At 64.8% G+C, this 16133-nt stretch overlaps 1 protein-coding gene across 1 annotated transcript; it reads left to right on the top strand.

Annotated features, from left to right (window-relative positions):
- The first annotated feature begins 2506 nt into the window (after window positions 1–2506).
- On the top strand, window positions 2507–11750 carry TFAP4 (transcription factor AP-4). The gene is made up of 7 exons (XM_040592825.1): window positions 2507–2729; window positions 6701–6866; window positions 7389–7487; window positions 8024–8194; window positions 8471–8608; window positions 10119–10277; window positions 10397–11750. The coding sequence occupies exons 1-7, from the start codon at window positions 2641–2643 to the stop codon at window positions 10589–10591; spliced, it is 1017 nt and encodes a 338-aa protein (XP_040448759.1). The 5' UTR covers window positions 2507–2640; the 3' UTR covers window positions 10592–11750.
- The last annotated feature ends 4383 nt before the right edge of the window (window positions 11751–16133 follow it).

The following is a 16133-nucleotide window of genomic DNA, read 5'->3' as shown; positions in this document are numbered from 1 at the left end:
ACCCGGCTGTGCAAGGCCATCTCGGCTCCCCTGTGCCCCCTGTGCTTTGCCCCCCGCAGGCAGTGCTGGAGGGGCTTTAGGTGCAGGTGCGGGGACGTCACCTGGCCCCTGCGAGGTCTGCGGGTTCCCCCGGGGTCCTGCACAGCCTTTGCTGGTGCTGGGCCCCCCCACAGCCCCTGCCAGCCATGTCACTCCCAAACCCCTGAGCCCCCTAAGCAGCCCCACGGCTGCTGTGAACCCCCCTGGTGCCTGGCAGCCCCCAAAATCTCCTGTGACCCCCCTGCCCCCCAGCAGCCCCCGGCCCTGTCCCCGAGCCCTGCTGGCACACTATGGGGCAGAGCCATGGGGCGGAGGGAATGGGGGCTGGCAGGTCCTGTGGGAACCGGGTGGGATGGGACAGGATGGGATGGGTTGAGGTGGGATGGGGTAGGGTGGGATGGAATGGGATGGGCTGGGATGACACAGGATGGGAGGGGGTGAGGTGGGATGGGGTAGGTTGGGATGGGATACAGTAAGATGGGATGGGACGGGATGGGCATAGGATCAGGTGGGGTGGAACAGGATGGGACAAGGTCAGGCCAGGATGGGGTAGGATAGGATGGGATGGAATAATATAGGATGCAGCAGGACAAGATGGGATGGGGTAGGACAGGATGGTATGGGATAGGCTGTGATGGAAATATGGCAGGATAGGGTGGGATACAATGGGATGGGACAGGATCAGATGAGGTTGGACAGGATGGCACAGGATAGGATGGGGACAGGATGGAATGGGGCAGGATAAGGTGGCACAGGATGGGATGGAACAGGATAGGATGCAATGGGGACAAGACAGGTCGATGTAGGATAGGATGGGATGCTATAAGGAAGGATAGGATAGTATGGGATGGGGATAGGGCAGGATGAGATAGGACAGGATAGGATGGGAACAGGACAGCGTGGGATGGGACAGGATCAGATGAGGTTGGATCGGATGGTGTAGGATGGGATTGGAACAAGACTGGTTGGGATGGGATGGGATAGGATCGGATGGGGCTAAAGCAGGATGGGATGAGGTGGGATGGAGTCAGGTCAGGAAGGGATAGGGATGGGGTAGGAACAAGAGAGGTCAGGACAGGGTAGGTTAGGATAGGATAGTGCTAGGGGAGGATGGGATGAAGACAGTACAGGACAGGATAGGGTGGGATAGAGAAAGAGCTGGGTGGGATGGTCTCAGGACAGAATGGGATAGGATGGGTAGGATTGGGTGGGGTTAGGGCAGGATGGGATGAGGTGGGATGGGGTCAGGTCAGGATGGGATGATATAGGGACCACACAGGTCAGGATAGGGTAGGTTAGGGCAGGGCAGGACAGGCTGGGGACAGACAGGATAGGATTGAATGGAGATAGTGCCAGATAGGATGGGATGGCCTCAGGACAGAACAGGATAGGATGGGATAGGGTGGATGTGACTGGATAGAGCTAGGGAAGTATGGGATGAGGTGGGATGGGGACAGAACAGGATGGGATGGGATAGGGATAGCACAGGTCAGAATGGGACAGGATAGGGACAACACAGGTCAGGATGGGTGGGATGTGATGAGACAGGAGAGGAGAGGGCTAGGGCAGGATGGGGTGAGGTGGGATGGGGACAGATCAGGATGGGATAGGATAGGGTAGGATGGGTAGGATCAGAGGGGCTAGAGCACGATAGGATGGTATGGGGTCAGGTCAGGATGAGATGAGGACAAGATAGGTCAGGATGGGATAGGATAGGATTGGATGAGACTAGAGCAAGATAGGGTGAGGTGGGATGGGGACAGGTCAGGATGGGATGGGATAGAATAGGATGGATAGGATTGGAGGGGCTAGGGCAGGATGGGATAGGACAGGATGGGCTGGGATTGGACAGCACTAGGGCAGGGCGGGGTGAGATGGGATGGGGGCAAGACAGGTCAGGATGGGATAGGATGGGATGGGATCAGAGGGGCTAGGGCAGGATGGGATGGGGTCAGGTCAGGATGGGGACATGACAGGTCAGGATGGGATAGGATGGGACTAGGGCAGGATGGGATGAAGTGGGATAGGGACAGGGCAGGATGGGATGGGATAGGATAGGATCAGAGGAGCTAGGGCAGGATGGGATGGGGTCAGGTCGGGATGGGGATGAGACAGGTTAGGATGGGATGGGATAGGATGGGATTAGGGCAGGATGGGATGAGGTGGGACAGGGACAGGTCAGGTCGGGATGGGATGGATGGGATGGACAGGATCGGGGGGGGGGGGCGAGGGCAGGATGGGATGGGCCGGGGTCGGGCCGGGCCGGGCCGGGCTGGGGCAGGGCAGGGCAGGGCAGGGCCGGGGCAGGGCAGGGCAGGGGCAGGGCAGGGAGGGTGGCCGGGCCGGGCCGGGCCGAGCCCCGGAGCCCCGAGCCCGGCGCGGGAGGTGGTGCCGGGCCCGCTCCCCCGCCCCCGCCCCGCGCCGTCCTTTGTTTACATGGGCCGGTGGCGGGCGGGGGCGGCGCCGCGGGGGCGGCGGGCGGGGGCAGGCGGCGGGCGGGAGCCGCGCTCGCACCAGCTGTTTCCCGCCTTGAGCCGCAGGCAGAGGCCGCCGGAGCCGGAGCCGGAGCCGGGCCCGGGCGCCCCCCGCCGCCCCCCCGGCATGGAGTACTTCATGGTGCCGGCCCAGAAGGTGCCGTCCCTGCAACACTTCAGGAAATCCGAGAAGGAGGTCATCGGCGGGCTCTGCAGGTGGGGGCGCGGGGGAGGCGGGGGGACCCCCGGCGGCGGAGGGGCGGGAGGGGGGGGGGAGCAGCAATAAAAAGAAAAACCACACGTTTTTAGGGTTTTTTTTTTGGCGGCGGAGGGGAGGGGGCGCGCTGCCGGGGGGGAGCGCGGCGCGGCCGCCGCAGCCCCACCGCCCGCACGTGGTCCCGGCCGCGCACATGGGGCCGGGCGGCCACGCGTGGCCGGGAGCGGGAGGCGCCGCCCGGCCGCCCCCGCCGCGGGGCTGGGGGGGGGCTGCGGGGGTGGGGGGGCCGGGGGTGTGTGCGGGGGGGTGGGGGGGGTCCGGCGGGGTGTGCGCGGGGGGGGTGTGTTTACTGCCGGGCCTGGCCGTGACTCTGCAGCCCTCCCGGAGGAGGCGGGTCGTGCCCGGGGCTGCCGGGACATGTAGTGCGGGGAGGCGGCGGCACAAAGCCCGGGACGCGCCGGCGGAGCGCCGGGGGATCGGGGACCCACACCCCTGGCTGCCCGTCCCCCCCCCTCCCCGGCCCCGCATCGGGGCCGGAGCCCCGGGGCTGCTCCGCGCCGGCGGGGCCTGGCGGGGAGGCGGCGGCCGGCGGGGCCCCGCCACGCGTGGGGGGCGGCACAGGCCCCTCGGGGCCACGCGGGGCGGCCCGCGGCGCTCCGGGCCCCGGGGGTGGTACAGGGGCCCCCCCGCCGCCCCCGCGGGCCTTGCCCCGCCGTGGGGCGGGCCTGAGCGGCCGGGCCTGCCGCGCCTGGGGGGCGGCGTGGGGCCCTGTGGGGCAGCCCGGGCCCGTGGGGCCCAGCCCGGCCGTGGGGCAGCCAGGCCCCGCTGCACGTGTGGGGCAGGCTCGGCCCTGCCGTGGGGCAGCCTTGCCCCGGCTGCCGCACGCTCCCCCCGTGGGGCAGCCCTGCCCCACGGGCCCACCCGCGGTGGGGGGTTGCGTCCCGGGGATGCTCGGGGGGTGCCCACCCCTCAGGCCCCGGGGGTGCAGCTGTGGGGCAGGGGTGCGGGGCTGTGCGGTGGTTGCACCGGGGTCCCCCACCTGGGTGACTGCAGGGGGCTGTGGGCCCGTGGCCGGGGTGGAGGGGCAGCTGTGTGGGGTGGGAAATGCAGCCGTCCTGCCCGGGGTCTGCGTGGCCCCACACCTGGTCCGGCATGGGGCAGAGCTCTGGGGGAGCCTCGCTGCCTTTGCCCTGCCCCGAGCTGGGGACGCCCTGCCTGGGGGGCTGGTGGTGCAGGGGGATGCCCTGCCTGCAAGCTGGGGGTGCGGGGGGGGCACCCTGCTTGTAACCTCAGGGACAGCCTGCCTGAAAGCTTAGTGAGCTCGGGGATGCCCTTTGTGCAAGCCTGGGGACACCCTGCCTTCGGGCTCCAGCAGCCTGGGGATGCCCTGCCTGTGATCCTGGGGACACCCTGCCTGCGAGCTCCCGGCACTCGGGGATGCCCTGCCTGTGATCCTGGGGACACCCTGCCTGCCAGCTCAGGTGCACCCTGCTTGCAACCTCAGGGGCAGGCTGCCTGCAAGCTTAGTGAGCTTGGGGACGCCCTTCCTGCAGGCGTGGGGATACTCTTGCTTCTGAATTGGGGGACACCCTGCCTGTGACCTCGGGGAGCTTGGCGCGTCCCTGCCTGCATGGCCGTGCCTCCCTGGCACACCAGTGCGCACCGCAGCACGAGTTGCAGGTGTGAGCAGGCGGAGTGGGGCATCTGCCACGGGCCTGCCAAGCTCCAGGTCTCTGTGCCAGGCCGGGGCAGTGCTGTGGCACTGGCCGGCTCAGACACCCCCGTGGGTTTGTTTCCCTCGAGGTCTGAGCGAGTGCGATGTCCCTGCTGGGCTTTACTGGGGGCTGCTGTGCTACTGGGGTGGGAAGCACCAAATTCTACTTGCCCAACCCAAACCCCACGGCACTGGCACCAGGCTGGGGACACCCTGGGGGCTGCTCGCCGGTGCTAGGGCTGTGGTGGGTGCCACCTGCTCCCCCTGCCTCTGTCTTGCCCCATCCCTGGTGGTGCTGGGTGCCTGGCAGGCTTCTGAACCCGTGGGTTTTTTCCCTCCTTTCCATATTTTGCTGTCACTTCTCAGGTCTCTTCCCAGGAAGAGCAGCTGGGGCAGGTTGCGGGGGGTCTGCCGGTGAGGAAGCAGGCTCTTCCTCCTTCCCCGGTATTTAAGAAACCGCTTCCGTGCTGCCCGGTCCTGGGCCTCTCCATCCCATTCCCCTTGCACGGCCGCAGCTGGCAGTCCGACATCCCAGAGCAGCGCTTTGGCCGCCTCCCCGACCTTGCCAGGCATCGCTGCAGGGAGACAGGGGACAGACTGCCTGTACAGAGGGATGATGTCCCCGAGACCAGCTGGGGTTTGGCATGTTCCGGGGGTGAGCTTGGGGCTGGTTTTTGGCAGGAGCAGGGAGGCAAGTGGGAGCCTTGTGCCATGGTCCCACCGCAGGCAGCTCTTGGTTCATGTGGCTGACGGCTGCTGCCTGCGAGTGGGGCAGACCCCCAGGCACCCATACCAGCTCCACACCCCCCAGGACACCCACTGGGAGCTGCATGGGAGGGAACCAACCAGTTCAGCAGGCAGTTGGCACCTGGTGCCAGCCTGCACCAGGATGCTGCCTCAGTGGTTGGGGACAAACAAATTCCTGTCCCCCTGGGCTGAGCTGGGGTCCCCTTCCCTGTCCCCATGTATCTCGGAGCAGTGGCAGCGTGTTCCCTGGTCACAACAGGCGATGGGTGGCTTGGGAGCCTGCGGGCACTGTGTGGGCACACAGTGGTGCTGTGAGCAGGGCTTGGCTTTGCTCTGGGCTCCCAAACCTCCACGGTTCTGCCGTGGCCTCGCCGGGAAGGCGGGAGGGCTGCCGGGCTTTGATTGCCAGCCCGGTGTTGGCAAGGCATTGGGTGGGACAGTCCTGTCTCCCTGTCCCGGAGCCGATGGGCACCCGAGTGGGAGGCCGAAGCCTGTCTTATCTTGCTCCAACCCTTGTGTTTAGTCTTCAGTGCCCCGCAGCACCCCTGGCGCTGGCAGCCTGGCGGGCGGGCGGTGGGTGCTAGGTGCTTGCTGGCACCCTGGCAGGCGCTGCTGCCGGCAGCAGTGGGGAGGCGAAATGGCGTGGCAGGGGCTGCCAGTCGCGTTGGTTTGGTGTAATGGCCAACCATTGCCCTGTCCTCAGGGTGTTAATTGCCAGTGCCAGCCACTGCCCGACAGGCTCGGCGTCCCTGCCGTCCCAAATCCTTGCTGGGACGCAGTCGCCCTGCTCCCTGGGGTGTTTTGGGGAAGAAGCGAGGTGTAGGTGAAGGAGCTGGACGCCCACGGTGGTGGGCTTTGCTTGGGGGGCTGGTGCCTGGGCCCATCGGTGATGGCCTTGGCTGGCCAGAGCCCTCGTCGCCACCATCCCCACTTGCTGCCAGCGGCATTGCCGGCTCTGGGAGGCATTTCCCGGGCCATCTGTGGGGCGAGGGCGTGGGGGGCGAGGAGGCAGTGGCAGGAAGCAGGCAGGAGCTGCGGCTTGGGGTGGGGACGGGGGCTTCTCTGCTGGGAGCTGTCATCTGGAAGCCATCAGCGGGGCGGGAGGGAAGGAGCCGCCTTCCCGGGGCCACACACGCTGGCCAGCCCCGTGGGGACGCAGCCGGCCGGCCCGCAGCCTCCCTCACCCGCCTGGGGGTCCCCACCGTGCCCTGCCCTCCCCTCGCCCAGGCTGGCCGCCAGCGCTGGCATTGGGCAGCCTGTGTCTGAGCCTGGTGGACCTGGGGGGCTGCAGTGGGGCGATGCACCCTCCAGAGCTTTGAGTACGGGGCTGGAGAAACCCACCCACCCTCTTTCATGCTCACCAGTGCCGCAGCCATCGGCATCCATCCGTGTTTCCCATCCCTTTGGCATCTTGGCATTGTCATTGTGGAGAGAGGGGGGGACATGGCGGGGGCGAGCTGGCAGCAGGGGTACAGTCCCCTTGTCTCTAACTCCAAACCTCTCTTGTAGCTTGGCTAACATCCCATTGACTCCGGAGACCCAGCGGGACCAGGAGCGGCGGATACGCAGGGAAATCGCCAACAGCAACGAGAGAAGGCGGATGCAGAGCATCAATGCTGGCTTCCAGTCTCTGAAAACCCTCATCCCACACACGGATGGGGAGAAGCTCAGCAAGGTGAGTGGGACATCACTGGGGCTGCGGCAATGTGGGATGCCAGTCCTGCACGTGGAAGTTTTTGGCATTGTGTGTTGGGCAGAACAGGGTTGTAAGAGTAATTGGGGTATTTGCATATGTTAAATCAGTGATGGGGGTCTCTGCTGGGGAGGTTTCTTTGGTGCGAGTGAGTGTGTGACTCAGACCTGGTGTCCTGGAGTGGTCTGGGTGTGTGTGACAGCACCCAGCACCCCAGGAGCAGGGTGGCATGTGCCTGGGTGAGGAGATGGTCCTGCTGCAGAGGAGCTGGTGCTTGGCAGCTGGTCGGGTTCCTGAGATGGGTGAACTGGAGGTTCACCATGGTGGAAAGCCCAGGGAAGACCTGGGGGTGAAGCAGACCCTGGATGGAGATGTCGGGGCTGAGCAAGGAGTGGTGGTGCTGCTGCCTCCTGGGCAGGGAGGCAGCTCAGCAGGAGGGGGGGCTTCTTCTGGGGACACCGGAGTCTCTCCTGCCTCAGCGTGCCCCTCCTGGCTCTCCTGCAGGCGGCCATCCTCCAGCAGACGGCCGAGTACATCTTCTCCTTGGAGCAGGAGAAGACTCGGCTACTGCAGCAGAACACCCAGCTCAAGCGGTTCATCCAGGTAGCACCTGCCTGCGCACCCCAGGGATGGGATGGGATGGGACAGGACAGTCCCAGCTGGCTGGGGAGGGGATGTCATCGCCTGTTCCTTGGGGTCAGGGTGAGACCTTCTGCCCTAATAAGCCAGGGAATTGAGATGGTTCGCACCCTCCTGGCAGGATGGAGGAGCCCTGTTCAACCCAGCATCCCTTACCTGGCAGGGGGAGAAGGGCTGGGGTCCCATTTTTCCATTTGGGGTATCAGGGTACAGCCCTGTGGCAGCTCCCCCTCTGAGGTGGCCCGGTTGAGCTGTCCTGGGTGTCAGTGTGAGAAGCAGGTTTGCACGAGGCTGCGGGGTGGTGAGGACGAGGAGGATGGGCACGTACAGGGTGCAGGAGCCCATCTGTCCCCAGGCATTGCCCCCATCCTCAGGGAGAACCCCCCCCGGGAGCTGTGCTGGGGGGCAGCTGAGGGGATGGCATCACCCCAATGTGATCCGGATGGTGGGGAGAGCATCGGGGCTGGTCCCCACCCCCCTGACACTTTGTGCCCGTGCAGGAGTTCAGCGGCTCCTCCCCGAAACGGCGACGGGCGGAGGACAAAGATGAGGGGATCGGCTCGCCAGACATCTGGGAGGACGAGAAGGCTGAGGATCTGCGGCGGGAGATGATTGAGCTCCGGCAGCAGCTGGACAAGGAGCGCTCGGTCCGCATGATGCTGGAGGAGCAGGTGAGGGCGCGCAGGGCCGGGCCCGGCCGGCGGTGCGCGGGGTGGGCTCGCCCTCTAGCGGGCTGTGCCACGGCCGGCCCGGAGCCCCCCAGGGACGCCGGCGCTGCCAGCGCGGCTGCTGCCCTGGCCACCTCTGCTCCACGCTTGGCCGTGGGCTCCCTGCTTCTGCTGGGTCCACCCCACAGAGGGGGGCAGCCCGTGGCTGGTGGTGGGGAGGGTGCCGTGCCGGGAGCGGGCTGGGCTCCCCACTGATGCTGGGGTGCTCTCGGCTGGCAGGTTCGCTCCCTGGAGGCCCACATGTACCCCGAGAAGCTGAAGGTGATCGCTCAGCAAGTGCAGCTCCAGCAGCAACAGGAACAGGTGAGGTTGCTGCACCAGGAGAAGCTAGAGCGTGAGCAGCAGATCCGAACCCAGGTGAGTGTGCAGATGCCATCCCAGCCCACCCTGGCCATAGCCCACCTGTGGGGACCCCCTGGTGGCCTCCCACCCCCTGAGCGGTGCAGCCAGGTGCTCAGCTGGTGAAATACAGAGGGACGGGATGGTTCAGTGATGTGGTTTCTCGTGAGCTGGCTGGGTCGGACAGCAACATCCCAGCAAAGCGCTTGTGCTGGGGGTACTGGAAGAGCCTCCCACAGTGCTCAGGTGGGCTGCGCTTGCAGGCACCCCTGTTTTAGGGGTGGGGGGGGATCCATGGCTTGGACCATGCTGAGGCAACTTGCAGGCGGCTCTGTTCCCCAGTGCAGAGGGTTTTTTATGGGGAAGGTCGCTTTCTGGCGTCAGGGATTCAGCTTGGCGTGAGCGAGCCCATGGCTTTCCAAGGCTGTGCTGGGAGGTGCTGGATGCAGCCACCCACAACTCATCCCACCCCAGTGCTGTGTCCCTCCCTCCTAGGTCCTCCCCACCAGGCATGGGTGGAGAGCAGCTCCCGCTCTGGTGAGCTGTGGGTCCTGCTCCACATCCCACCAGGCGTGTTTCCTCACCCTCATGAGTGATAAATGGGCACCTGTCTCATCCGTGGGTGATGCCAGCAAGTCATGATGGCACCACGGCCGGCAGCTGATGCAGGTCATGCTCTCTGTGCTGGCATGGGTGGCTTGCAGCGGCACGGAGGCCAGCCCCATCTCTGGGGTTCACCTCTCGCTGGGTGACCCCTGATGAGTTTCGGGGACCCCCACATCGCTCCCTGCCAGCTGCCAGGCTGGGAAAGGGGAGCGGGCGAGCTGGCAGGCGGCGCTGCTGGGCAGGCGTGGCAGGACAGCAGGGCAGGAGCCTTCAGCCTTTTTCCCTGGCACAGTTGGATTTGCCAACAGTGGGGGGAGCCTTACGCCAGCCCTGTGCGGTGAGGAGGCAGCGCAGTGCTGCTACCCGGTCCTTGCTCACTGCTGCCCTCGAGCTCAGCCTGGGGACGTGCCAGTCTGAGCAGCTTCTAAGAGAGGGGGAGAAACCAGCTTCTTCCCTCCTTTGGCTTCTGCAGAGCTGCATCCCGCAGGATTCCTGCCGGCCACCTCCTGGGGAAGTTCAGCCTATTTTTAGGTGAACTCTCCTTAGCCTCCTGCTAGGGTGGATCTTCTCATCCACTGTTTTAGCAAGGATCTCTGAGGGGTGTGGTGGGTTCCCAGCTGCACAGGTCAGGGTGATGGGGAGGGCTGGCGCTTGTCTCACCTGGTTTATAAGCCCAGATTTTTCCCCCTTTGGGATACAGGGAATCCTTCACGTTCTGCTCTGCCAAAGCTAACGGCAGCTTTTAGCTGGCATCCTCTTGCGTCCATCCGGGATGGGTGAACTGGTGCAGCTGAGCTGCTGCTTCAGCTTTTTCAGGCTCTGGAAGGAGTTTGGATTCCACAAACAAGCATGATGCACTCCCCATCGCTGCCGTGCCCAGGTCCCTGCTGACTGGGTTGGGGGTTTTTGCTTCTCTCTCCAGCTCCTGCCATCACATGCTCCCCCAGCACCCACCCACCACCCCACCGTGATTGTTCCAGCGCCACCTCCCTCCCATCACGTCACCGTGGTCACCATGGGCCCATCCTCAGTCATCAACACAGTCTCCACATCCCGGCAAAACCTGGACACCATCGTTCAGGTAAGGGGGATAATTGGGGAGGCCAGTGGCGGGGGGGCTTTGGGGGAATCCCAGCCCCCCCCGGGGTGCATCAGAAGCTGGGACATGGTGTCCTGACGGCCGGTGGTTGTCATCGGCAGGCGATCCAGCACATCGAGGGAACGCAGGAGAAGCAGCTGCAGGAAGAGGAGCAGAGACGCGCCGTCATCGTGACACCGGCACGCGCCTGCCCTGAGCCCTCTGCCTCCGACACCGCCTCTGACACCGAGGGCAACGACAGTGACTCCATGGACCAGAGCAAAGAAGAGCCCTCGGGGGACGGGGAGCTGCCCTGACACCCCCTGGCCGGCAGCTGGGGAGGGGAGATGGGGCGGGGGCGGGAAACGTCAGAGAATATGCTGAAATTTTTAAAAAATACAACATGATTTGGGTCTCTTTTATGACCTTTTTCCAATACTGTAAAGCAGAGCGCTAGAAGCAGGCAAAGGTCACCCTTCAGCCTGGGGGGTGGTGGGCGCTTGAGGGCGGCCACAGCGGGAAGGGGGGGGGGGCACGGGGTGCAGTGGGATGGCAAGGGGTGGGGTGGGATTTTAGGGACAGGGGTTTGCAGCCCCCCCACCCCATTTTATCACTGTCCCCCCTCCCCCCACCGTCTCGCAGGGAATCCTGCCAAGCTAGCAGCAGCCCCGGTGTTCCTGATGGTGTTCCCTAGGGACAGGGCCTTCGGTTGGGATCTTAATTTGTTTTTTCCTCCTCTTTTGTGGTTTTTCTTTTTTTTCTTTTAATTAAGTGTTCATTTTTAAGCAGGGGGAGATGCCAAGTGACACGGCAGCAAAGGTGGGACAGGGTCCCCTGGCTTCGGGGTACAACCAGCCCCACCACAGCTCCTGCACCCTGCACAGGGCAGCGAAAAACCCTTTGGAGATTAAAAATTCCTGAGATGATGCCATCGGAGCACAGGCAGGAGGGCCGGCATGTGACACCCCCCCGGCGTTTCCAACACCCACCTTCTCGGCATGGGGATGGCAGTTTGGGGGCTGATTTTACTCCCCGCCCCAAGTCTCTGTCCCCATCCCTGTCCCCCCCCCCCCTTCTCCCATCCCTCCTTTAAGCACTTAATCCGGTTTGCGGGGTCTGTCAGCTCCGAAGAGCTTTTCTATTTCGTGATTGTGTCGCTTGGGTCTGTCATGGCGGGCGGGGGGGGGTGGTGGGTATCTCCATTTTTGTGTGTTCCCCCCCCCTCGCCCTCGCCACCCCCCACCCGGCTGTAGGGTTTTAGGCCAGTTGTGTGTAGAGCCTTGGTGGTATTTGGTAGGTTCCCCCCCAGCTGCAGCTGTTTCTTGGTTCCTTTTCCTATTTTTTTTTTTGTATTTTTTTTACGATTTTCAGGTCTGTGTTGATTGAGAAGCTATTCTATTTTGTTAAGAAAGTGGAAAAAAAAAAAAGAGGCTCGTGCCTTTGTAAAGAAACAAAATAAAGTTTGTACTTGGTTTTTTAGAAGCTTGGTCCTGGCGTTCGTGTTTGTGGGGGAGATGGGGACAGGGACAGATCTGGCCCCTGTGGGACACCGATCCTTCTCCAGGGATGCAGGGCTCGCGGGGAGGGCAGGGGAGCGCTGCCTGCACTGGGGATTCCAGGCAAAGGCAGAAGGATGCCGGCTGCAGTGAGGTTCCCCGCTGAGCGGCCGGGTCATATTTAAAGGCTCAGCCTTGGCAGGGCTGCCCCGTGTGCTATGAGCGTGTCAGGGCTCAGCTCACTGTTGAGATCGAGCAGGGGTGCCCCGCTGGTTTAGTGAGGCTGCTGGGCTGGGGGGAGGGTGGGGTCAGCCTCTGTGTCCCCCTGTCCTGGGGGTGGCACCTGTGGTCCCCCAGGATGGTGTGTCCCCATGGTCACCTGTTTCTGCATGGCTCTCCGTGGGGCTGCTGCTGTGCCTTGTGGATCTGTCGGCATGGGGATGCATGTCTCTCCGTGGCTTTTTGGAGAGGGGCATCCACCTCTGACCATCCCCCACAGCTGTGGGTCTCTCCCCCTCCCCCTCCACACCATGGCCCTCCATGGTGCCTGGCTGAGGGCCAGCCCCTCTCTGCTCCTCACCGTTGCCCCTTCCCCCCAACCCCACCTTAGGGCTGGGGTCTCCCATGCTTGCAGGGGGAGCTGGGCTCAGGCCTCTTCCTCCCAGTTTGGCCCCTTTCCCAAGAAAAAGCTGGCTCATGCCTGCCCCCACAAAAGTGGCTTCTCCAGTGCTGGAGCCCAGGGCCACTGCTACAGCCAGGCTCTGGGGACAGCACTGGTTGTCTATCCCCTGCAAGTGAGCGTGACAGAAGCTGGTGACCCTGCACCTCCACCTGCTGCCATCCCCCATGCCATGCTGCTGGCGACAATGGGGGCATGCCCAGGGTGGAGGGGGACATGTCCTTTTGCCTACAGGGTGCATGGCATCGCCTGGAGTTGGTGACCTGTGGTGGCCCTACGTCAGCCCAGGAGGACATGCCCGGGGCCACCGACCTTTGGGGACACATGGGGGACACCACGGTGCCGTGATGCTCAGCTTGTCCTCTCCGTGAAGTCCTGCTCCAGCCAAAAAGGGGCTGCAGGAACTTGAGGCAGCCCAAGGAGATCCACTACCCCATGGCAGTGGGATGCTGTGATGGCAATGGTGACCCCACATGGGCAGTGCCACCCAGGGACCCCATGCCAGGAAGTGTCCTGTGCCATCACGTCCCTGACACGGGCCTTTCCTGGTGCTGCAGCACTGGTGCTGTGCCCCGTCCCTGTCCCCATCCCCAGGGCCCCCTGGGAGCTGAAGAACTGCGGTGGCAGCATCTGTGCTGGCCGTGCCGGCAGCTGCCTGCCTGCCTGCCCTGCCCCGCGCCTGCCGGCGCCGTATAAATAGAGGCAGTGAGCGGCAGGGAGCTCCTGGCAGCCACCATGAAGGGCCTCAACCTGCTCTGCTGCTGCGTGGCCTCGCTCCTGCTCCTCAGCACTGCAGGTACGGCTGCCCACTGGGCTGTGGGTGCCTGTGGGGCTGTGGGTGCCTGTGGGGCTGTGGGTGCTTGTGGGGCTGTGGGTCCCTGTGGGGCTGTGGGTACCTGCAGGGTGGTAGGGACCCTGTGGGGCTGTGGGTGCCTGTGGGGCTGTGGGTCCCCATGGGGCTGTGGGTACCTGCAGGGTGGCAGGGTCCCTGTGGGGCTGTGGGTCCCTGCAGGGTGGTAGGGACCCTGTGGGGCTGTGGGTCCCCATGGGGCTGTGGGTACCTGCAGGGTGGCAGGGTCCCTGTGGGGCTGTGGGTCCTCAGGGGGCTATGGGTACCTGCAGGGTGGCAGGGGCCCCATGGGGCTGTGGGTCCCCATGGGGCTGCAGGGCCCCACAGCGCTGTGGTGTCCCCACGGGGCTGTGGGTGCTCAATGGGGTTCTGGGTCCCCAAGGAGACTGCAGGTCCCCGTGGGGCTGCAGGTGCCTATGGGGCTGTGGGCACCCATGGGGCTGGGAGCGCCTGTGGGGCCATGGGTGCCTGTGGGTTGTGGGTGCTCGTTGGGGCTGTGGGTGCCTGTGGGGCTGCAAGTACCTGTGGGGCTGTGTGGGTGCTCATCAGGTCTATGGGTGCCCATGGGGCTGTGGGTGCCCTGCAGGGCTGCAGGTGCCTGTGGGGCTGTGGGTGCCGGTGAGTTTCTGGGGTGCCTAGCGAGGCCAGCCTGTGTCCCAGGACGTGGTGGGTGCCAGGAGCAGGACAGGGTGGCAGGGGTACAGCCATCTGGGCTCCCCGGCAGCTCTGCCAGGGCTGCAGAGTCACCCCAAAATGTGCAGGGGAGCACAGGTGGCCGTGGCCGGGAGGGGCTGGCAGCAGGGTGCAGGCTGGGGTCCCCCCTCTGCAGCCAGGGTGGGCGCAGGGGCTGTGCTGCTGCCAGCACGCCCAGGGTCAGTGTCACCCGCGGGTGCCAAGGTGTCTCAGTTTCGGGCAGTGAGGATTTGGGGGGAGCTGCCAGGGTGCCGGGGCACCCCATAGTCAGGGCAGGGTGGGCTAGGCTGTTTGTCCTGGGGGTCCCCCCACCCCTAAGGACCTGCCAAGCAAGAGAGCACTTTGGGTGACCCCCGACCCCTTTCCCTGGGCCATCCCATACCCGCTCAGCACCCCTGTCCTCAGCTGGGCGTCCCCTGGGGCCGTGCAGTGGGGCGGCATCGCTGGTACCCTTGCTTGCCCTTGAGTTAATTTGGGCTGGTTCTCTGCCTGGCTGGGCTCCGGCGGCCACGCTGCTGGGAGGGGGGCGGCTAAGTATGGAAACAGCCGTGTAAGGGGACACTGCAGTCCCTGCAGCAGCCCTGGCCCCCCCGGCCGCCGGCCCCCCCTGCCCTGTGCCGCTGCGGCCCCGCGCGCGGGCACCCGCAGCTGCCGCCTTCCAGCACCCGGCACCCCTGGCCCCGCTGAGTTTTGGCCTTTTAAGGGCATCATGGACCATTCTTGTGAATAAACGGGTTTTGGGGCCAGCAATGCACCCCGCCAGTGGTGGGGTGACCTCCACGGGGCCGCAGGTCACGTCTGGGGATAAGGGGTTTGGCAAGGTCCTCTATGGGCATGGCCGGTGGCTGGTGCCCACCCCAGGCTGGGCTGGTGGCCTTGTGGGATGTCAGGGGTTTGTCACCAATGTGGGTGACCACCGGCTCGGCTCTTGGTTGTGCTGAGGCTGGCACAGAGGCCAGCACGTCCCCAGCTGTGGCAGACAGTGAGGGAGCAGGCTGGGCAATGCCATGGGGCTGGGCACGGTGCTGGGCACCTTGCCACCAGCACCCTGCTCAGCCCAGCGCCGGGGTCCCCCGTCGCAGAGGAGGCTCTGGGGCCAGGAGGTGCATTGGGGTCTGCAGCCCAGAGCCAGCCCTGATGGCTGGCTGAGGCCCCCCCAGAGACCCCATCCTCGGTGTCTCCTGCTTATCGGGGTGGGGGTGGGGGGCATATTTCACCCTGGAGCTGTAGGTTTGGGAAAAACTATAAGCGCTGGCACAGCTCCTGCCCCTGGTTCTGCTCTGCAGGGACCGGTGGGGTTTGCGCAATGAGTTTTGCTTTTCTTTTGATGCCAAGCTGGGCTCTTGGCCCTGGGCTTCTTTGGGGTGCAGAAGGTGGCTTGGGGGGTTGTTTTCCCAGTTTTGGGGGTTGTCTTCCCATTTAACTCTACTTTGGTGAGGAGAAGGCGGGAGGAGCCCAGTGGGGAACCAGGGGCTTCGCCAATGCGTCAGAGGTGTGGTGCTCGGGGTGAGGGCAGGGTTCGGTGACGCCTGGGGCTGCTGGGACCCTGTCACTGCTCTGGCGGTGGGAAGTGCCCTGGGCCGGCAGTCGTGCAGCCCCAGCCAAAACAGTCCATGGCCCACGTGGCCACGGCTGGCAAAGCTCCCCAGTGTGGCCGGGAGCCCCGGCAGGGGCCAGCACCCACCGTGGGGCTGGGCGATGGCTCAGGGCAAGGACACTTGCCCACTGTGCCATCCTGGCTCCTGCCCAGGGGAAGGTCTTCTCCCTGCACTTGCACCTTGGGCAGAGCCCAGCCATCCCTTCCAGGCTGGGTGGCCGTAGTGGGTCCCTGTGGCCACCGGGAATGGGCCACGGGGACACTGGCAGGGCAGTGCCCAGCCACTGGACTTGGCAGCTTTGGCTGGGGAGCCCTTGCCCCCCACCAGCCCTCAGGGATTTGAGTGGAGGGCTGTGCTGTGCCATGCCATCACCACCTCTGAGCTGGGCGGGGAGCTGAGGAACACCCTCACATGCTGGCATCCTCCTGCAGCACATGCAGAGGGCACAACAGGGCTGGCACAGACCTCTCCTGGTGACAGCGAGCGTGGGCCACCACCCCTGGGACTCCTCATCCTGCTTCAGCCTGGGAGATGGTGCCTCAG

This window comes from Falco naumanni, chromosome 4 (assembly GCF_017639655.2).
Source record: "Falco naumanni isolate bFalNau1 chromosome 4, bFalNau1.pat, whole genome shotgun sequence".
Lineage (NCBI taxonomy): Eukaryota > Metazoa > Chordata > Aves > Falconiformes > Falconidae > Falco > Falco naumanni.
Note: the sequence above shows the minus strand (reverse complement) of the source record. Positions and strands in the feature narration are given on the sequence as shown.

Excerpts from the sequence above, each read along its gene's own strand:
- TFAP4 (XM_040592825.1), top strand. The coding sequence starts at position 2,641 with ATGGAGTACTTCATGGTGCCGGCCCAGAAGGTGCCGTCCCTGCAACAC. Across the intron at positions 8,195-8,470 it reads GCATGATGCTGGAGGAGCAG|GTTCGCTCCCTGGAGGCCCA; the intron begins GTGAGGGCGCGC and ends CTCGGCTGGCAG. Across the intron at positions 8,609-10,118 it reads AGCAGCAGATCCGAACCCAG|CTCCTGCCATCACATGCTCC; the intron begins GTGAGTGTGCAG and ends TTCTCTCTCCAG.